General features: G+C 40.3%; 1 protein-coding gene across 2 annotated transcripts; it reads left to right on the forward strand.

Moving 5' to 3' along the window:
• Nucleotides 1–599: 599 nt before the first annotated feature.
• On the forward strand, nt 600–19,675 carry KCTD9 (potassium channel tetramerization domain containing 9; the record flags this gene model as incomplete). Of its 2 annotated transcripts, XM_080710780.1 has the most annotated exons (12): nt 600–647; nt 5,492–5,613; nt 8,223–8,266; nt 10,695–10,791; nt 11,473–11,531; nt 11,740–11,868; nt 13,297–13,364; nt 13,452–13,547; nt 14,335–14,484; nt 16,689–16,794; nt 17,698–17,831; nt 19,559–19,675. In XM_080710780.1, the coding sequence occupies 12 exons, from the start codon at nt 600–602 to the stop codon at nt 19,673–19,675; spliced, it is 1,170 nt and encodes a 389-aa protein (XP_080566906.1). The 2 variants fall into 2 exon arrangements, with proteins under 2 accessions (XP_080566906.1, XP_080566907.1); XM_080710781.1 differs by lacking the exon at nt 14,335–14,484.
• Nucleotides 19,676–22,183: the final 2,508 nt, after the last annotated feature.

Consider the following 22,183-nt stretch of genomic DNA (forward strand, 5'->3'; position numbering starts at 1 on the left):
GACAGTAGCCGTTTCCTTGGGCCGGGGGAGCGGGCGGGGCTCAAGTAGGAGGAGGTTCCGAAGGGTGTGTGTGGATCTCGTCTAGCGCCCCACCTCCTCTCTCAAGCCCCGCCTCCGTATGCAGGTAAGCACCGCCCAGAACTGAGCGTGCGCCTGCTCAGTAGCGCTCAGAGCCGCCGTCGGGCTGTAGTTTCCGCTCTGATTGGCTGATACCCCTTTCCGTCTACCAGCCGTCGGCCTCTCTTTTCTCCCTCCACCCCAACCCGGTTAGCCTAAGCCCTCCCAATGCTGGGCTCTTATTGGTCGAGACCTGTCCGGCGCGGCCAGTTGATTGGCTCTGCTCGGTGTCGGTCTCGGCGCGGTGGGGGAAGGGCCCCGGGCAGGCTGAGGCGCCTAGGGGCGGGGTGGGAAGGAGGACCGGCCAACCCTGGGGTGTGGGACTGAGAGTGCGTGTGTGGTGTGTCCGCCAGACTAGGAAGGTGGCGAAGGGAGGAGAGCCCGAGTGGGCGGAGGGAGGGGTAGGGCGGGAGGAGAAGAAGGTGGGAGGCGGGTCAGGTGGGAGGGTGGCGGCTCTCTCCGGACCCGGCGAGGGCAGCGCGATGCGGCGGGTGACCCTGTTCCTAAATGGCAGCCCCAAGAATGGCAAGGTAAGGGCCGAGGGGCGCGGCGGCGGCTCCGCCGGAGTCGGCCGGGGCTGCGCCGCCCGGGGCGGGGGCCGGGGGCGTGGGGTCCCCGGGGTGCCGGGTCCCCGTTCCCCCGGGTGCTGCGGGAGGCCCCGGGGCGCCGGCCCCGCGCCCCGGACCCCGAGGTGCCAGCCTGGCCGGGGGCGCCGCCTCTGCCCACCTGGGTGCTGAGTAATGGTCCGGTCGGGGAAGCGGCGGTGCCGAGGCGTCTCAGGACCGGCCGGGTGAAAAGATCTCAACCCCGGGATGAAGCAAACACGCTTCGGGCGGACGGAGGGCGCGGAACCCCGGACGTTTCCCCGACGGCGTTCCTCCCCTTGGAGTGCCCCACACCGGCCCCGAGCCCCGCCGCCTCGCAAACTTCTGTGCACGTTTTATTATTTCTCCGTATTTGGCTTCCTCAGAACTGTGGCACCAGAGCCGAACGGAGTTGATTTGACAGCCGTGGCTGCGTTGGGCCTTCGCGGAGGGTGTGGTGCTAAATATTTTTCCAACGCCGGAGCAAGCCGAAATGAGTCCTGCTCCTTCTCAGCCTCTTGCCCCACCCATGAAAGTTGTTCTGCTCCTGTGGGAAATTTTGACGGTTCAAGGCAGACGCGAAGTGTGGTTAAAAGATACCCAGAAATAACTATGCCTCGCTCGCTCTGAGGTTTAAAGTATGTGCAGAGTACTTTGATTGCTGAACATTCTCGAACTCTTAGGCTTAGTTAAAGTATGTTCAGAATACTTTGAATCCTGAACATTCTGAAAATGTACATTTTTTAAATAGCAGAACTGTCCAAGGTCATAAAAAAAAAAAACACGGGATTCCAACTTCTACCGCTCTGAAACTTTGAACCACAGTGGAGTTTGTTGACTGTAATTTTGGTTCTGGACTTTAGAGTTCTAATAATCATAGTAGCATAATTTTAGTTCTTGAGGTCCTTAAACTAAAAAATATGCTTCATAAAGTTTCTGTTATTTGCATCTGATTTGTGGTTAGGTAGCATTCATAATTAAAATTTTTGTTCTTTATTTTGAAACAGGGTCTCACTGAGTTGCGAAGGGCCTCACTAATTAGCTGAGGCTGTCCGCGAACCGCAATCCTCCTGTCTCAGCCTCCCAAATGCTGGGATTACAAGCGTGCGCCACCACGCCCGGCTTTATTTTTAATTTTGAAAAAGTGCTTCAGTAACTAGTTGAGGCTGGCCTCTAACCTGTGATCCTGCTCCCGAGCACTGGCTTTATAGGTATGGGTCCTCCTCCACATCTAGCCAATTGCTGACAACAAAATCCAGTGGGTCAGAAGAGATTTGGAGCATAGCTAAATATTTATAACTCAGTCTAAATATTCTGTCTTTCATAGAGCAACAGTAGAGGTGTGAAATAAAAAGGTCAATTAGAGATTTAATTTTGAGGCCCTATTACAACTGTGGATATACCAAGTCTTAAAGTAACAACAAAAATTTTAATAAAATTTAATAAAAAAAAACAATGTTCTCAGCATGTTGGCACACACCTATAGTTCCGGTACTTGGGAGGCTGACTCAGGAGGACTGCAGGTGTGAGGCCAACCTCAGCAACTTAATGATGCCCTGGGTGACTCAGCAAGACCCTGTTTCAAAATAAAAAGAGATGAGGAGGTAGCTCAGAGGTAGAATGCCCTGTGCTCCATCGGCAGTAAGGAGAGAGAAAAGGAGAACAGTGCCATAGTTCATACTATTCAACTACAAAGCACATTCTCCAGAGTTGCTAGTGCTGCTTCTCCCTTCAGCTAACTAAAAATGCTATGAGGACGCTTACTTGACAAAAGCAGAGTCATACACAGCAGATTGTACGTGTGTGCGCATGCGTGTGTGATGTACTTAATCAGGACTGGCACGGTCATGACACGAATGTTCATTCAGAACACGCTGAAACCAAGTGCTACTCACGAAATGACTTTCCGTCCACCAACTGGAATATCTGTGTCCGATTTCCTTATTTGCCTAGTTTTTGGTTTTATTTCCTGCTCATAAGAATAATCTCTATTTTTTCTTAAATAACTTTCCCTTCAATAGCTTGAGATGTGGTTGTCAGGATGGGTAAGCAGAAGATTTTTACAGGGCAGTATATCACAGGCTCACCATAGAGTTCCCATGAATAAATTTAAGTATAGCTGGTAAGTATTTTTGATATTGAAAAGAGGGTTGTGCATCCTCTAAAACACTGGATTCTAGGTGAGATCACATATTACAGAGGGCGTGCAAGGGGATTAAGAAGAAATATACCTGTTATGTAGTTTGTATTTAATATAAAGTATCTGAGCCAGGCATGGTGGTACACCCGTAATCCCAGTAATTGGGAGGCTGAGACAGTGGGATCCCAGATTCATGGCCAGTGTCAGCTCCCTAGGCCCTCTACAACGCAGTGAGACCCTGTTTCAAAATACAAAAAATAAATAAGTAAAACAGGGCTGAGTTTATGGCTTGGAGGTAGAAAACCTCTGGGTTCAGTCCCCAGCACTAAAACTAAAATAATCTAAGAACTTGGATTTTTGTTGTTGTTGCTGTTGGTTTTGTTTTGTTTTTGTGACACTGAGGGTAGAACCCAGGGGCTTTTCTACATCTGGCCTATCCTCCCAGACCTATTTTATCATTTATTTGGAAACAGGGTCTCACTAAGTTGCTGAGAGCCTCACTAAGTAGCTGAGACTGGCTTCGAACCTGTGCGATCTCAGCCTCCCAAGCGCAGGGATTACCAGCGTGCGCCACCATGCCCGGCTTGTTTTGTTTTTTCACAGTATATGGGATTGAACCCAGGGCCATTCTACCTCTGAGCTATACCCTCAGGTCTATTTTTTATTCTTTATTTTGAAACGGTCTCACTGAGTTGTGGAGGGCCTCACTAAGTAGCTGAGGCTGGCCAGGAACCTGCAATCCTCCTGTCTCAGCCTCCCAAATTGGGATTACAAGGGTTTTTTTTTTCCTTTCTTTCTTTTTTTTTTTTTTTTTTTTAGGGGTACTGGGAGTAGAACCCAGGGCTTTTCTACCTCATGGCTATACTCCCGGAATTTGGAAACAGGGTCTCACTGAGTTGCAAAGGGCCTCACGTAAGTAGCTGAGGCTGTCCTCAAACTGATCCTCCTGTCTCAGCCTCCCAAATGCTGGATTACAAGCGTGTACCACTGCGCCCGGCCTCTTATTTATATTTTACTGTTAACAGTGCTGCAGTGAATGTTCCTGTATATATATCCTGGTGCACATGAGCAAATTTTTTTTAGGGCAGTTGTTCTCATGCACCAGAATCACCAGGAGAAGTTGAGAAAACATGTGGTGGGACTCTTAAAAAAAAACTGACTCTGGAGAAATTTAAAACAGCATCCCCAGTATCTAGAGTGGGGTTAAGTGTGCATTTTTACAAATTTCCAGTGATTCTAACTTTGCCAGTTTCCAGACTACACTTTAAGAACCACTGTTGAAAGCATAGTTATATGCTGGGCATGGTGGCGCATGCTTGTAATCACAGCATTCTGGAGGCTGAGACAGGAGGATCACGGTTCGAGGACAGCCTCAGCTACTTAGTGAGGCCCTCCGCAACTGAGTGAGACCTTGTTTCCAAATAAAGAATAAAAACTAGGTCTGGGGGTGTAGCTCAGGGGCACAATGCCCCTGGTTTCAATCCCCAGACCCGCAAAAAAAAAAAAAAAAAAAGTATATATATGGTATGTGTGTGTGTGTGTGTGTGTGTGTGTGTGTGTGTTGTGTATGTGTTTTTGTACATACATATGCAATATTAATTATTGGGTATTAGGGTTTGCAGATGATTCCTTTTACAATATAACACCAACTTGTTTTTGTGGCCATTTATATTCCCACTGGTAATGCAAAAACCTTAACCATTGATGGGCATTCATTCCAACAATTGGCATTATCAGAATTTCTAATCTTAAATATTTCTCTTCTTGATTTTTGAGTTAGAAGTATCACCTTTTTAGGAATAAAATTATTTTTATTTTAATTGTATTAAACTGAAAGTATAGCTAGAATAAATTGAGTTTTCCTTTCAGTTATAAATTATGATTGATGGTTTGGCTAAGAATCAGCATGCATAAGTTCAATGAATTACTTGTTGATTTGTGTCATGTAATATATTGTGAGGATGTAAGGAAAATCTTTTTTGTTAGCTCTGGAGATTGAACCCAGGAGCATTTTACTTTTGAGCTACACCCCAGCTCTATTTTATTTCTTATTTAGGAACAGAGTCTTCCTACGCTGCTTGAGAGCTTCACTAAGTTGCTGAGGCTGGCTTCAAACCTGTGATCCTCCAGTCTCAGCCTCCCAAATACTGAAATTACCTGATAGGTGTGAGCCACTATGCCCAACTAGAAAAATGTTTTAACCACATGTGCAGGTTTCAATTTTTTTTCAATTTTTAAATGTAAGTAACATGGGTTACAATTTGAAAATGGTGTTTAAAAGCGAATTAAAAACAGCCAATCCTGCTGGGCATAGTATGTTATTTACTTTCCCAACTAGTAGAACATTCACTTGTCATGGGATAATACAGTCATCATAAACTTTAATACTTTGTAACTGGAGCACTGTTTGACATATCTTAAAACTAGGTTGTTTTGGGTCAGTGGTTATTTCTTATTCTCTGGTTTGAGCTCTCTACAGTAAACATATGAGTCATAGAAGAAAAAAGGTCACTGCTAAGAACCTCTTGAAAACTCTTGATACATGATAATCTGATTTCTTTAGTCTTCTATATAGTGATATAGTTTTCAATTTGTGGGTGATGAAATCACTGTATAAGTTGTTCATTAAATTAATCTGGTTTGTTTGCAGGTGGTTGCTGTCTATGGAACGTTATCTGATCTACTGTCTGTGGCCAGCAGTAAACTTGGCATAAAAGCCACCAGCGTGTATAATGGGAAAGGTGGGCTGATTGACGACATCGCTTTGATCAGGTAACCCTCTTTACATGAGCTGTCAGCACAGCGCCCGAGGCGCCTCGGTGCCCTGCTGTCTCCCTTAAGCAGTGGTTGCTATCACTGATATCAAGGCAGGGTTTTGGCAAGTGATGGTCTAAAGGTAGCTCCTTCAGGTTTGAATCATTTAGATTTAAGTGATATTGCTGAAATGGAGACACCTTAGTGTATTTCAGCATATTTATAGTCTTTCTCCATGGTTCTCATATGGCTTTGAGGAGCTCCTCTTTATGGTACTAGAGATAAACCTATCAAGACATGAAGTTTTTATATTAAAATTTTAATTGATTTCAATTTTTACATATACCTTGTATATGCTGATTGTTAAGTTTGATTCTTAAGAACACTTTGAATTTTATAAACATCTTTTAGATGTAAAACTTAATGTTTTTTAAAGCACACTAAATGTGATAAAATTTTAGTTGGAGATAGCAGCAGAGTTTCATTAAAATAGTATTGTCTTTGTTTTTGGTGGTACTGGCAATTGAACTCAGAGGCATTCTACCTCCAGGCTCTACCACAGCCCTTTTTTCTTTTTTCTTTTTGGTTTTGAAGCAGGGTCTGACTAGAAGCTAGTCTCCAACCTGTGATCCTCCTGTCTCAGCCACCCAAGTACTGGGATTACAGGCGTGCACCACCACCACACCTAGCGTATTTGTTTGGGCAGATAATCTCTTTAAAACAAGTGTTGAGTTCACCTCCACAGGGTCAAAGAATTTTGGAGCAGGAAGAAATTAACAAAAACGAATGTAAAGGGAATACAAATACTGACTAATCCAGTTATGTTGTAATCACTTTGCCTGAATTACCTCATTTAATTGACAAAGCACAATTTTTAATTGATGTGAAAATAATGGTGCTCTAAATTATAGTGGTATATAAAGCTTAATTTTTTTTTTTTTTTTTTTTTTTTTTTTTTTTTTTTTGCGGTACTGGATGGAACCCAGGGGCATTGTACCTCCAAGTTACATCCCCAGCCCTATTTTTTTTAGTCGTTTTATTTTTCAAACAGGGTCTCACTGAGTTGCAAAGGGCCATGCTAAGTAGCTGAGGCTGTCTGTGAACTCCAATCCTCCTGTCTCAGCTTCCCAAATGCTAGGATTACAAGTGTGTGTCACCACACCCGGCTTAAAGTTTTAATTTTTATTTTAACCCAGGTCAAAATGACCTTTCAATATAATATATTGCCTTTGAAGTTTTAGTCCTTTTACTTTATAAACAAGGAAACTAAGTATCTGAGACATTACAAGATTACTCAGGTCGTAGATTTTAGTATTTTTTTAAATTTTTTAAATTTTTATTTTGTTTTATTTTGGTACTGGGGCTTATACCCAGGAACATTCTGTATCTGAGCTACACCTCTAGCCTGTTTTATTCTGAAACAAGGTCTCAATTATTGAGAGTCTGACTAACTTGCGGAGACTGGCCTTGAACCTGCAATCCCAAGTAGTTGGTTTTTGTTAATGGAAACAACTTTCATACTATTCTTAAAAAGTTAACTGGCGCCGGGCGTGGTGGTGGCACACGCTTGTAATCCCTGCGCTTGGGAGGAGGAGACAGGAGGATCACACAGGTTCGAAGCCAGCCTCGCAGGCTTAAGAGACCCTGTTTCCAAATAATAAAAAATAGGTATCTGGGAGTGTAGCCCAGATGTAGAAGGGTTTCCAGGAACCCCAGGACCACCAAAAAAAAAAAAAAAAAGTTAACTGGCGTCATGAGCAATTAGAAAATATTATAAGCTGCATTTTAAATCCAAATAAATTAGGAGTCTTTCTTAGCTTTTCAATATCTGTCTCTCGGCCTGTCTTTCAGTTTCTATAGATACTTGAGTTAACATTGTTGTATGGTCTTTCTACATTAACCTAATTTTCAAACTCAAAGTCTGCTTCTAAGAAAACCTCAATGTGTCCCTATAATGTCCTGTTCGAAATAACTTCTGTAACATCGAAGGACATGGCTGAAGTCTTCAGAGGTGTATAAAATGTGCCTATTTAATGGTTTCTGGTTTGTAGTAGAGCCTCTCCTCGATTATTTATACTATTGGGATGGATTGGGCAGGGAAGGGGGATATACACTGGGAATCCAGAATTTCAGGTTATATGTGGCCATTTATGTTTGAGTGTACAGTACATATGTAGTGGGTGAGTGGTTTTAGCAGTTGCTTCAAATGTATTTTTACTGGATTTAATATGAAAATTTATTTTCACTTGCAAAGCATAGAGTAATGATTTAGGAGAAAAGTTGAATAATTTATGAAGGGTAAAGAATTTAAAAAGCTAAAGAAAAGAACTGACTGTGGTTTTAATCATATCCTTTGAACATGACAGGACATTATTCAATTAATAAGAAAGTCAAATTTACATAATTTGCATAATGGGGTTTTTTTCCATCTCAAAAATACGTGTATGTACAGGGTCTCATTTCCAGAGACACTTAAGTCAGGGATTGAAAAAAAGCACTTGATACTTCTTTTTAGAGTAGATTGATAGCAAAACCTGTCTTCTACAGAGTTTTAAGGAACAGTTTCTGTAATCAAGTTAATATTATTTCTAAATTTTGATGGTGGTTTTAAATTCTTATTTCCCCAGGGATGATGATGTTTTGTTTGTGTGTGAAGGAGAGCCATTTATTGGTAAGTGACTTCCTTAAAAGCCAGTTTTTTTTTCTGCCAAAATTTAAAAAAAAATAAAGTAGTAAACCTTCACGTGGAATTACAAAGCTTTGCATTAAGAAAGATAAGGCTCTGCTCACCTCTTCATGTCCCTCTCTTCTGCATTGGATATACCGCTAGTGTACATTTTAAACTTGAATCAAAGAATCATATTTTAGATATTTGAATACTTTCTCTTTTCCCAATCCCCAGTACCACACACACAAAAATAAAATAAAATAAAATAATGTTCATTTTACTCTTTTCTCAGACTTCGATTGATACATTTTCTAGACTTGATATCTTGACTTCAAGACACACACTAGGCACAAGAGTAGCTCTTTGCCACTGGGTTCATGATTATTACTAGGCCTTTTTGATGACTAGAGTTGGAAATACATAGGTAGCTAGAGATAAAATTTACATTTAGCATAGGATATAAAGCTTTGAAGTCATATATAACATCAGCTAGATTAGTAAAACACATCGTGGGTTCATACTAATACTTAAAGTTGACATTCGTAATCATAGAGATCTCACTTCAAGTCTTCTATTTTGCCATCTGTTTCCTTTCCACCATAGCAATAATTGTGATTTTCAGGATTATAGGAAATGATAGAATTGTAATGTCATATTATTATTCATTTACTTCATTACTCACAAAACCCACATAACACACCAGAGTAACAATTGCAGTGTGTTTACTACAAAGCCGTTGTTACCTTAGCCGGGCATGGTGGCGCACGCTTGTGATCCCAGTACGTAGAGGCTGAGGAGGATCCGGGTTCGCGGCCAGCTGCTTAGTGAGAGCCCTCCACAACTTAGTGAGACCCTGTTTCAAAATAAAGAATAAAAAAAAAAAAAAAATCAGGCTTGGGGAGTGTGGCTTGGATGTAGAATGACCCTGGATTCAATCCCCAGAACTGCAAAAAAAAAAAAGTTATGAACCATTTATTTTACATATGCTTGTTTCTTCCTCCTCTTACTATATATACTTGTGTTTCTGTATTCTCTTAATATATGGTGATTATATTCTATACTCTGTCCCTTAAAACCTTCCTTTAATTTTACTTCTTAAATTGTATTTAATGCTTGCCACCAGTCTTTATGTCAGTGTTTCCAGTGGTTGTCTTGTTTAAAACTTTTTATCTGGAAACAGGGTCTCACTAAGTTGCTGAGAGCCTCGCTAAGTAGCTGAGGCTGGCTTCGAACCTGTGCGATCTCCTGTCTCAGCCTCCCAAGCACGGGGATTACAAGTGTAAAACTTGTTCTCTGATAAATTCCTCTAAAAATCTCTAGGGATAGTTTTCTCTGGCATCTTGCACGTTTTAAAAGTTTGTGGTTTCAGCCAGGTGTGGTGGCACATGCTTGTAATCGCATTATTCAGGAGGCTGAGACAGGAGAATTGCAGTTCACAGACATCCTCAGCTACTTAGTGAGGCCCTCTGCAACTCAGTGAGACCCTGTTTCAAAATAAAGAATAGCCGGGCGTGGTGGCGCACGCTTGTAATCCCTGTGTTTGGGAGGCAGAGACAGGAGGATCACACAGGTTCGAAGCCAGCCTCTCTGGCTTAAGACCCCTGTTTCCAAATAAAATATTAAAAAATAGGCCTGGGAGTGTAGCCCAGAGGTAGAAGGGTTCCATCCCTAGTACCACCAAAAAAAAAAGAAAAAAATAGAGCTAGGGGTGTAGCTCGGAGGTTGAATGCCCCTGGGTTCCATCCCCAGTACCACACGCAAAAAAAGTTTGTGGTTTCTGTACTTGAAAGTCAGATATAGAATCATGTCAAGGTTTATTAAATTATAAATCTCAGATATGTTTGTGTCAATTACACATTAGTTATTTTAAAATCCATAGTCCCATCTTAGTGTGCTCTTCTCACGTAGCTTGTGGAGCTGTGAAGTCAACACTTGGGAAGTGCTCTGGAGTTCTTGTACTTAGCACATGTTGTAGTTTCTCTGCTGTCTCTTTCACAGACACTGATAACGTGGTGCTCTTAGAGCTGAGTGTTGGTCAGAACACCTTATCTCCTAATACTGTGTTAGAGGACACCTGTGGGTGGGAGTTTTTCCATTCTAGATGATCTTATATACTTTTATGGGGGATTTAATTTTAAAAGTTACACCATAGCTGGGTGTGGTGGCACATGCTTGTAATCGCAGTGCTTTGGAGGCTGAGACAGGGAGGATCACGGGTTCACGGCCAGCCTCAGCTACTTAGGCTTTCAACAACTTAGGAAAGCCCTGTTTCCAAGTAAAACATTAAAAAATAGGTCTGGGGGGTGTATCCCAGAAGTAGAAGGCATTTGGGTTCCATCTCCAATACCAAAATTGCCAAAAAAAGTTATGCTATTATCATCTTCCTAGAATCACCAGTCTTAATGTTTTTATTATTTTCTGTCATCTCTAGATCCTCAGACAGATTCTAAACAACCTGAAGGATGGTTAGGATCCCACACAGACTGGCTAACTTTAAATGTTGGAGGGCGGTACTTTACCACTACACGGTAGGGGTGTGTGTGTGTGTGTGTGTGTGTGTGTGTTACCATGAAAGAATGAACATGACCGTGTATTGTTTATTCTTCAATTTGCCGATCCCCTTAAAAGATACTCAGTTTACCCCAATATGATGTATGAATATAATGCACCAATAAAAAATTAAAAAATAAATAAAAAGATATTCAAATGCTGTTTAAATATACTTATGTGATATGAAAACATTTTTAGAAAGGTTTTTGAATTAAAAAAAACATAGGTTATTTCAGAGAGCATAAAATGCCTGAATCCAGTGTTTTAGAACATGTTTTTAGATATCAATAATACACATGTAATGCAATTAAAAATTAATAATATTAAATTTTTGTAGGACTACAACTACTTCTATTAAAGAGATCAGAAAAATCTGAAGTGTAGAAGATCAAAAATATGATGACATAATATATTCCTAGATGGAAAGGGTGGCATTTATATTTAAAGAAACAAAAACTATTTAAATCAAAGGAAGAGCCGGATTAGAAGAGATTTTGGTAAATGGCGACTTACTGCACGTTCTGTTTCCCAGCGTCACTCCTCCCAGGTTATAGATGCATCTTGTTGAGAGAACAGCTGAAATCGAGCATGCTCTTGACTTAAATATATTTGTTTATAAAGACACATGGAGAAACCCATTTTTTCCCCTGAATTCTTAGGAGCACTTTAGTGAATAAAGAACCTGACAGTATGCTGGCTCACATGTTCAAGGACAAAGGTAAGTACGACATATTATCTTCAAATTCTGTGTGATCTATTTATATCTGTGTGGAGCTTATAACTCCTGACCTCCTGAAATTTTTAGTGATGTCAATCATTTTCGCAGGAGTAAAAACTTACTGCTGGTGTATTACTGCATTTTCTTTCATGAATTCTAATTTTACTTTTTATTTATGGGGGCTTTCTTTCTTATAATGGTAATGTAGGTGTCTGGGGAAATAAGCAAGATCATAGAGGAGCTTTCTTAATCGACCGAAGTCCTGAGTACTTTGAACCCATCTTGAACTACTTGCGTCATGGACAGCTCATTGTAAATGATGGCATTAACTTATTGGGTGAGTTTTCACTATAATTCCTCACATTATCATAAGTTTAGAATTTTTATTTTCAGCTAGTAATATAGTAAAAAGTATATCTTTCCAAATTTTTTTGTTTGCCTTTTTTTTTTTTTTTTTTTTTGCGGTACAGGGGATGGAACCCAGGGGCATTCTACCTCCGAACTACACCCTCAGCCCTATTTTTTATTTTTTATTTTTGAAACAAGGTGTCACCAAATTGCAGAGGGCCTCACTAAGTAGCTGGGGCTGGCTGCGAACTCATGATCCTCTGTCTCAGCCCCCTAAGTACTGGGATTACAAGCTTGTGCCACCACACCCAGCTCTGAGTCTTCATTTGAAAGATAGTGGATCCCAGTTTTACTCCTACATACTGTGATGATGTGCAGTTGTATTTTTTAACTAAATTAAGAAAGAAGGAAGCCGGGTGTGGTGGCATATGCTGTGTATCCCAGCATCTGGGAGGCTGAGACCAGGAGGATTGCAGTTCGTGGCCAGCGTCCGCTATTTAGGCCCTTACAACTCAGTGAGACCCTGTTTCAAAATAAAGAATAAAAAATAGGGATGGGGGTATAGCTTGGAGGTAGAATGTCCCTGGGCTCCATCCCCACTGCTGCAAGAAGAGAAGAAAAGAAAAGAAAGAAGGGAGGGAGGGAGGGAGAGAGAGATGAAATTTTTTTTATCCATTAGAAATTGTTTTAAGAGCCGGGCGTGGTGGCGCACACTTGTAATCCCCGCGCTTGGGAGGCGGAGAAAGGAGGATCGCGCAGGTTCGAAGCCAGCCGTGCTGGCTTAAGAGACCCTGTTTCCAAATAAAAAAGTATAAAAATAGGTCTGGGAGTGTAGCCCAGAGGTAGAAGGGCTTCCAGGAACCCCAGTACCACCAAAAAAAAAAAAAAAGAAAAGAAATTGTTTTAAGAACTTACTCTCCTGTAAAAAAATGTTTGAGCTAAACTCTTAACTTTTGTTGTGAAACTGACTGAAACTTTAGTCACTTTATTTTCTAATTAAGTAGAACATGTATATGGCAAGCCTAATCAGATTTGCTCCTAAAAAGATATTGCAATGTTAAGATTAAGGGACCTAATCGTTTTGATTGCATTCATAGTGAGACCACTAAAGCAATATTTTAGAAATATGTAGTGCTAAAATTTCTTACTTGTGACCTACTTAAATTAACTATCACAAGTAATTTTGAAATATGGAAGGCTTGTTCCATTTTCTAAGTTTCTCTTTTGCAGAAAAAACTTTATTTTAAAGAAAAGTTTCAATACCCTGTATCTATATAATAAACATTAGTTATTTGTCTGCTGTTGACTGGTGGCATACTCCTTGAATTTCAGTTCCATCATGAGAATTTAAAAAGGAATTCTATAAATATCAAAAATGAATTGACTGTAAAAGTCACATCCTTTTTTATTTTAATAGGTGTGTTAGAAGAAGCCAGATTTTTTGGCATTGACTCATTGATTGAACACCTAGAAGTAGCGATAAAGGTGAGAGTTTTCTTACCTTAGCTAGTATTACGTTTACAGTAGGTATTGTCCAGAAAGCCTCCCTAATTTTGTACTACCTGTTTCAAGAACTCCCAACCACCAGAGGATCACTCACCAATATCCAGAAAGGAATTTGTTCGATTTCTGCTAGCAACCCCAACCAAGTCAGAATTGCGTTGCCAGGTAATTAAAGACTTTTTAGTGACTTATTTGTATCAACAAATCTGTAAGTAAATCAGCAAACCCTACATCCTCCTAGGATTTATTTTGGTTTGCCTTATATTTCCTTTCCATGCAAGATATAACTTATGGCCACAGCATTGATATTTTTTGTTTTATTTTGGGTTTTTTTTTTTTTTTTTTGGTGGTACTGGGAGTGGGACCCAGGGACTTTCTACCTCTGGGATATACTCCCAGACCTATTTTTATATTTTATTTGGAATGATTTTAAAATGGGTTGCCCCAAAGAGATACAAGTCTTTTTATTGTCTAATTGCTTGAAGTAATTTTTGAGCAGTACACTGAAACTGTAGCAATTTCTAAAAAGTTAGTATTTGTACAGTTGCTATATATGGCTAGTCAGGGACAGATATTTTTACTTTTGTGTATTGTAGCATTACAATTTTGAAAAACAATATACATCTTTTCTTAATAAAGAAAATTCTTTTTCTTGAATTAATACAGTAGCTGAATTAGAATCACGTTTAACTAAAATGACTAACAGGAATCCCTCTTAGAAACTTGTGCACATAAACGTGAAGTTTAGCTAAGCTGCATCCTAATGTGTGTATAAAGCTTCCCATTGGAGGCACACACTTCACGTATCTAAGCTCCTTTTGCTAGTGTTTCCTAATAAACGCCAAGTGACTGAACCGCCACTTACTTCTAGGAACTTGGTGGTAGCTGCAGTGATCAAATTCAGTGCAAACGGGTGGTTTAAACATTATGACAGCTGTGCTTTTAATTTCAGGGTTTAAACTTCAGTGGTGCTGACCTTTCTCGTTTGGACCTGCGATACATTAACTTCAAAATGGCCAATTTAAGCCGCTGCAACCTCGCACACGCAAACCTCTGCTGTGCAAATCTTGAACGAGCTGATCTTTCTGGATCGGTGCTTGATGTAAGAATCATTTTTAGTTGTGAGGAAAATTAAAATTTTAAGCTATTGAGCAGTCTCAAAATGCAGGGATTATATCTTTCTTTTACTTGAAAAACGGTTCATTTACTTTGTTGATGATAAAACTTAAGGCTCACCCTGAAGGTGGAATGGGTTGGTTTACAACTTTATGTCCTGTAGAAACACAGACCTGAGAGATTTAGTAACCAATAAGAAATTAAATCTTGAAATTAGGTCCTGATTGCTTCAATGTTCATAGTTTCTGTAAATTACAAGGGAAAAGCTGAAAAAACCTTTGCAATATAGTCAGCGGTGTTCCTGGAATGGGAGCGTGTAAGTGCTCTGACGCACTTAGCAGAGCTCTTGGAAGTCAGCACAGCGTGTCAATCTGGAGGCCAGCAACCCCACTGTTGCTCCTCCTCCGCATGCGTGTGGGGTGTGGGTGGTGCATTTACATATACAGGTGTACTGTGTATTTATGTAGCAGTTATCCGCTAGCTGCGATTAGACACTATGTGAAGAACCAGTAACAGCTTTTAGGATTCTTAGTACTAAGGCCCAAGTTTGTATGTCTTTATAATTAACTTCACCTATTAGAGCAACTTGCCTTTAGTAGTCATTGATGAGATTAATACTAATCTCATTTTGGTTTTATTCCTTCCTCTTATTTTCTAAGATCTAGAGGGGAAAAAACTGCTAATACACTTTTTTTCCCCCTTGGTGTGGTACTGGGGGTGGAACCCAGGGGCTTTCTACCTCTGGGCTATACTCCCAGATCAGTAGTGAAATAGGCAAAAGACGAAGTGCACAAAGAATTTTAAGAACTGAGTTCTAAGATCAAGGCATTGGCAACCTGCTTTACTGTGTGATGACTAGAGGGTGAAAAGCTTTACATGGTTGGGGATGGAAAATTTTACTACAGTTTCTCATACATTTTCTTCTTTATGAGATTTTAGAGTACATCCCTGAGTATAGGAAGGTACTTATGTAATTACCTTAGGAACTTCTATAACATTTACAGTGTGCTTGACTTAGGAGCGTCCTGTAGAGAACCAGACATTTACTTGCGTAGATCTGCTTCCTGTCTTGCTGTCTTCTCAAGGACATAAAATCCAGTTGTCCTTGAGTTATTTTGGTCCTCCCAGGTCCTTTTATCTTACCTGTCTAGTTAGAACTTCTATACTACCTTATGTAAGGGCATTGGCCAGATGGGAATGAGCGTGTTTGTTCACTATCTTTGCTTGTGATGGTCTCTGTCTCATCTCTGTAGACTGAAGGGATCACATGTACAAAACAAGGATTTCTCTTGATAGATGCGGGTGGAACATGATCAGCCTTAGGACTTTAGACAAAGTTGTCATTCATATTGTGTCTCATGGTTTTTCTTTTCTTGAGTTGGTGTCTTGCTGTGTTGCTTGAGCTCACCTTGGCCTTTGACCCTCAGCCTCCTGAGCAGCTGGGATTACAGCTGTTCATCACTGCACCCAGCTTCTGCCTTACAATTTTTAAAAATATTTTTATACTTCTTCTTTGATCATTATAATTTGTGACGGTCTAATCTTAATGTCATCTCTATAGATGAGCTTCCCAGTTTTAACTAGTAGTTCTTAGAATTTGAATTTGAATGCATTGAATCTTTCGAGATGAACTAGCAATTTAAAACCCAAACATATTTTCTAAGCCAGGCATGGTGGTGCATGCTTGTAATTCCAGCATTTGGGAAGCTGACACTGGAGAATCGTGGTTCACAGACAGCCTCAGCTACTTAAGTGAGGCCCTTTGCAATTCAGTGAGACCCTGTTTTAAAATAAAGAATAAAAAATAGGGCTGAGGGTGTCACTTGGAGGTAGAATGCCTCAGGGTTCCATCCCCAGTACCACAAAAAGATAAATAAATAAATAATAAATAAATAAATAAGGATAATGGGTGTAGCTCAGAGGTAGAATGTCCCTGGTTTCAACCCCCAGTACCAATAAAATAAAATATAAGGTGTCATAGTTCTGATCTACTCAGCTTCTTTAAGCCTTTGTTTCATGAGAAGTGGGCATGCTGTTATTATTTCAACATTTTTTTAAATAGCTCTTCGAAAAGAAGTACTTAAATTTTGTTTTCAATTCTTATGAGTTTCACTAAGAGCGAACTGTAAACAGAAAATAATTAATTGCAGATGTGTTGACTTGAGCTTTTTTCTGTACTTTTCTTTGCAGTGTGCAAATCTCCAGGGAGTCAAGATGCTCTGTTCTAATGCAGAAGGAGCATCCCTGAAGCTGTGTAATTTTGAGGATCCTTCTGGTCTTAAAGCAAACTTAGAAGGTGAGATCCTGTCTGTAAATTTCTGTCCTATGGTGAAAGCAGGCCATAAAGTCAAAAGCCCAGCAAAATAATTGTTAAGGGTAAAATAGGATGACGGTAGGGAAATTGGTTTCTTCTGTTACCATATTTCGAGAGTTTGCAAAGGTCAACAGTCTGTCCTCTGCTAATCAAAATTGAAAACTCAGCCAGTTGTGGTGATATACCCTGCAATCCCGGTACTGGTGTCCAGGCAGGAGGATTCCTGGTTTGAGGACAGCCTCGGCAAATAATGAGACTCTAATCAACCTAGCAAAACACTGTTGCAAAATAAAAATAAAAAAATAAGGCTGGGGGTACAGCTATCCTCCTGTACCCAAAAAAGCAAAAGAATTGAAGACTCAGCGGAGACAAGACCTCAAATATTCAGTAAGCCTTTTTCAATTGGAGAATTAAATATCAACATTTAACTCTCAAGTAGAATAAATATTCTTACACTGACCAAAGGAAAGAATTTGTTTGCACAAAGCCAGATTTAATTCGTTATTGCTGCGTTGTGTTTGTGAAGTGGATATTTTGTTTACTTTTATAGTAGGAAATATAGTCCTTATCTCTCTTGTCATAAACTCATGGAGGCATTCTATAAAAATGCTAGTTATCATAAGACAAAAAATAGGGCTAGGGGTATAGCTTGGAGGTAGAACACTCCTGGTTTCAATCCCTAGTACTGAAAAAAAATGATGAAACATTCTCAATTTATACCGTAACGAATTGCCAACATTGAACTTATTAGTGAAGAGACTGAACTTTCAGGTTTATTTCTAATAGTTACAGGAGACAACCGTTTACTTCCATAAGTCATCTTACAGTTTTGTTGAAAGTGGATAACAATAAACTTGAGCTGCTGTCAAAACATGTTCACCGCAGGTGCTAATCTGAAAGGTGTGGACATGGAAGGGAGCCAGATGACGGGAATTAACCTGAGAGTTGCTACCTTAAAAAACGCAAAGTTGAAGAACTGCAACCTCAGGGGAGCGACTCTGGCAGGAACAGACTTAGAGGTGAGTTCACTAACATCTAAGGAGTTTTAGAATCTATAATCAAGAGTAGCTCGTGCAAAATGTATGGGAATCATCAACAAAGTGGTTGGCTAGTACAGGGCCGCGCCATGGCAGCTGGAGGGAAGTTTTCCTTTCAATTGCTTGTTCCAACAATTCTCAGTCCAGAGCAAGACCCTTCACCTACGTCATAGGCGGCAGGTCCAAGCAAGACTCTACTGGGATTCATCCTAGGCTGACTTCATTTCTCTTCTTTTCCTTGGGTTTTTTTCAAGTACATAAGTTTCACAGAGACTTTTATTAATCTAATTTGTTATATTTTGTCAGTTTTAATTTCAGATAATTCAGTGTTCCAAATTATCTTTTGAACTACGTGAGAAATTTAAATGATACCCAGGTTTCAAATCAGGTTCAGGAACAGTCTCTTTAATTGACATTGTACTCTTTTTGACTTCCAGTTTGAGATATGATTTTTGTCCAGTCATCTTTTTCTTGGAAATTATATATTCTGTATATAGAATTCTTTTCTTTCTTTCTCTTTTTTTTTTTTTTTTCAATAATGGGGATGGAACCCAGGGGCATTCTACCTCTGAGCTACACCCCCTGCCCTGTTTTTTATTCTTTATTTTGAAACAGAGTCTCACTAAGTTGCAGAGGGCCTCACTAAATAGCTGAGGCTGTCCGTGAACCACAATCCTCCTGTCTTAGCCTCCCAAATGCTGGGATTCCAAGCGTGTGCCACCACGCTCAGCTTGTATATAGAATTCTTACAGGGTTCTTGACTGCAGGTGTAGCTAGGAGACTTGGTCTGCCTTGGTGGGCCCAGTCATCCATTCTGCAGCGAGGGGTGTGTGCTGTATCTCTAACCCTGCTGTGAATTCACTGCGGTAGCTAACTAGCCACAGAGAGCTGTCGAGCACTAAAGCTATTCTCAACTGAAAAACTGACTCTTAAACTTTAGCTAACTCTAATTCATTTCAAGGTGGCCGGTGTCTGTCATATTGAACAGTACCACTTTGGACCAGAAAACGTGGCAGCGATAGGATTGCAGAGGGACAGTCAGTGAAAATTTAGGTTGCTATTGATTTTTTTTTTTTCTTTTTTCAGTACTGGGGATGGAACCCAGGGGCATTTTACCTCTGAGCAACACCTCCAGCCCTATTTTTTATTCTTCATTTTGAAACAGGATCTCACTAAATTGAGGAGGGCCTCACTAAGGCTGGCCATGAACCTGTGATCCTCCTGTCTCAGCCTCCCAAGTACTGGGATTACAAGCATGTACCACCAGCCACAGCTTTGCTGTTTATGTTTTTAAAATGTTTTTGCCTTCACCTTGATAACTCTCAGGAACTGAGTAGAAAAACCCTTGAGACTTAAAGACAAAAACAGTTGGCCTAAGGCTAAGAATATAATCCTATTATGAATGGATGGTTATTCCATTGGAATCTGCTCTGGATTTTAATTGCCTGCTTTTAAAATACATGAACGGAAGAGACATGCTTCTTTACCTTGTTTTTACATATGTGATAGTATGTGTATATCTATATTTGTGGTGGTCAGCCTGAAGGAAATCTGACTTTAAGATACCTGCTCAGAAGTGTTTCAGAAGTTAAGTGTACTCTATAGTATTAGAACCTTGTCCTGATATATATTGCCCAGAAATCACCTGGAGAAGAAACAGAGGCCCTAAATCTTCCTAAGCATTGCAGAAACCTCCTTTTGTCCCACAGAACTGTGACCTGTCTGGGTGCGACCTTCAGGAAGCCAACCTGCGCGGCTCCAACGTGAAGGGGGCCATCTTCGAGGAGATGCTGACTCCGCTGCACATGTCACAGAGTGTCAGATGAGGTCGGGCTGGAGGGAGGTGGCCGACGAGACGTGCTCCCCTCGCCCTCTCCTTCTCCACCCACTCGGTCGTCTGTAGAAACGACACTGTCATATTTTATTTAAACACATGTTTGGAGGATCATGCTTGTTTCCAGTGGTGCATAAGGAGGAAACGTGGATTTTCCTCACATTCTGATTTTAACAGAAAAGCACTCTTCAACAGTTGTAGGAAACTCGATTATACTGCTGCCTTTTGAACGGGGTAGGGGTTTGCCTGGGTTTATGACCAGGAATAGTATCTATTCTACTTGCTTTTAAATAGGCATGATATGGACATACCATCTTGGTTGAAGATGCATTTGAGAATTTTAATTTATGAAAAGCACAACATATGCAATTATATTTATTGATACCTAGATACAGTATGGATATTTAAATTGTTAAACTTTATGAAAACCTTGAAAGGTTGTTCAGGTTTATGAATAGCTTTAGCAATGCCTCTCTTCTTTAAGTACCTGTCGCACCATGTGAGTTTGGTGAGCTCAGACTCCCTAAAGCTCTCTTTTCAGGTTTATTTTTACAATGTTTACTTTCTAGAAAAAAAATAGTAGCTAAATTAGATACCTATCTCATTCTTACTGATTGAGGCGGAGTGGAAGGGAAGACATCATTGTCCATCGTCATCCCAAAGGGCCACCGGAACACTCCGGATGAAGGAAGACTTGGCCTATAGCTACACCTTCCAGATGCGTCTTCAGAATTTCATTCTAGGCAAGTTCTTCTCAACACCAGGTCAGGCGATTCTGTGTCTTCACACTGCTACTAGTCTACCTTTCTCAAATACTGTCGACACACACTTAGGAAGAGACTTCAGAACCAAAAAACCAAGGTGTACTGTTAGTAGTCATTTAGTTAAAACGCCAAATAGTCTAAAAAGGGCCAGCTTAGAAACAAGCATTAAATCCACATCTATTGCAATTAAAGGCATACAATGAATAAATGTGGCAAAGTTATCTTTTAGAAGATAACATAAAATAGCAACAACAACCCTACAGTGGGAAGTGAGGAGTTGTTTTTTTTTTTTAAGATTTAAAGAAGTTTATTAAAAAGAAATACAGAAAATAGAAATACAGAAAATATTCTGGCATGGGGGGAGGGTAGTCTGGGCCAATTCACCCCCCCCCCCAAATGTGGAGTTTTAAATGGACAGTTTGATTAGTCACAAAACAATTACTCTGAAAATAGAAGCCATTGGCTGGCCTAAGATGTACTCTCTATCAGTCGGTTGATACCTGTGGTTCCTTGACTTCTGTTTTCTGTTGTATATCCTTTTAAATCAAATCTAGCCCAGCTTTCCTGAGTCATTATCTTTCTGCAGCCGCAGAGTCGGGCTCCGCTTCCTTCTCCAGGGTCCCCGTGTCCTTACGTCTGCCCCAGAGCAGGGTTATAAGCTGTGTCCAGATGGGTTCTGAGTCCTACAGACTCATCACCATTAAAAACCACTTCTGTCTCCTTTGGGAGGCCGACGTATCTTCAGCATTTCCGTAGCTTATTCTTCCATCTCTACATATGCAAAGCTTTCCTTGACAGTAAAGGGCACATATGCACAGGGAGAGGACTCAGACCTTTACAGGTGAGGGAAAGCAACTTTAGAAGTGAATTATTTTCTTTGCTTTATTATTTTTACCAAGACAGAGAAGTATTGTATTGAGAGATATCTATTTTCATAATCAATATGTGCCTAAATAATAGTCAAATCATTTCACTCTGCTATATTTTCAATAATTATAGAATGCGTTGTTCATTCACTTAAGGGTATCTCTATAGACAAAACTGCAAAAGGAACTGAAAGGTCTAAACGTGGTGTGTGCAGAAACTGCAGGTGTGGGGTCGAGTGCATATTGCAGTAATAAATGATATGAACTGTCACAATGCTGTGTCTTCTCTTATTTTTAAAAATCATTTTCTGTATTTTCCTTTGCCTTTCTTCGGTATAGGTTTAACAGGTTTAACCCAGCCCTGAGTCTGAGTTGAAAAAGAAATTACAGCATATAGCTTACTCATGGAGTAAGCTCTTTGAAAGTCCCTTAAAGTAAATTCATTTTTTGTCTCCAAGCTAGACCCCCACCCTCCTTATTTTATATCAAAACAGGGTCTTTCTCAGTTGCTGTGGTTGGCCTCCAACCTGTGGTCCTGTCTCAGCCTTTCAAGTACTCGGATTACAGGCAAGTGTCCCCACGCCTAGCAAATTTATTTTCTTAGACGTGACTAGTTTATGATCCTCTTTTCAGGATCCACTATGCTAACATAAGAGGAAAACAAAATACACAAATCTGGTTCTCTAAGTGACACTTCCCAGTAATTTATCAAGTCATATTATTCTTTCACTGATAACATTACCAGTTAGCTTTATTAAGTTGACTAAATAACATGCCCCAGAACATTTTTTGTCTGAGAGGAGAGTAAAACTACCATTCGCTTTAGAGACAAGCAGTGTCTGTACACACAGGTAAAACTACAGTTGTTGG

Source organism: Muscardinus avellanarius (assembly GCF_963383645.1).
Source record: "Muscardinus avellanarius genome assembly, chromosome: 14".
NCBI classification, from domain to species: Eukaryota; Metazoa; Chordata; class Mammalia; order Rodentia; family Gliridae; genus Muscardinus; species Muscardinus avellanarius.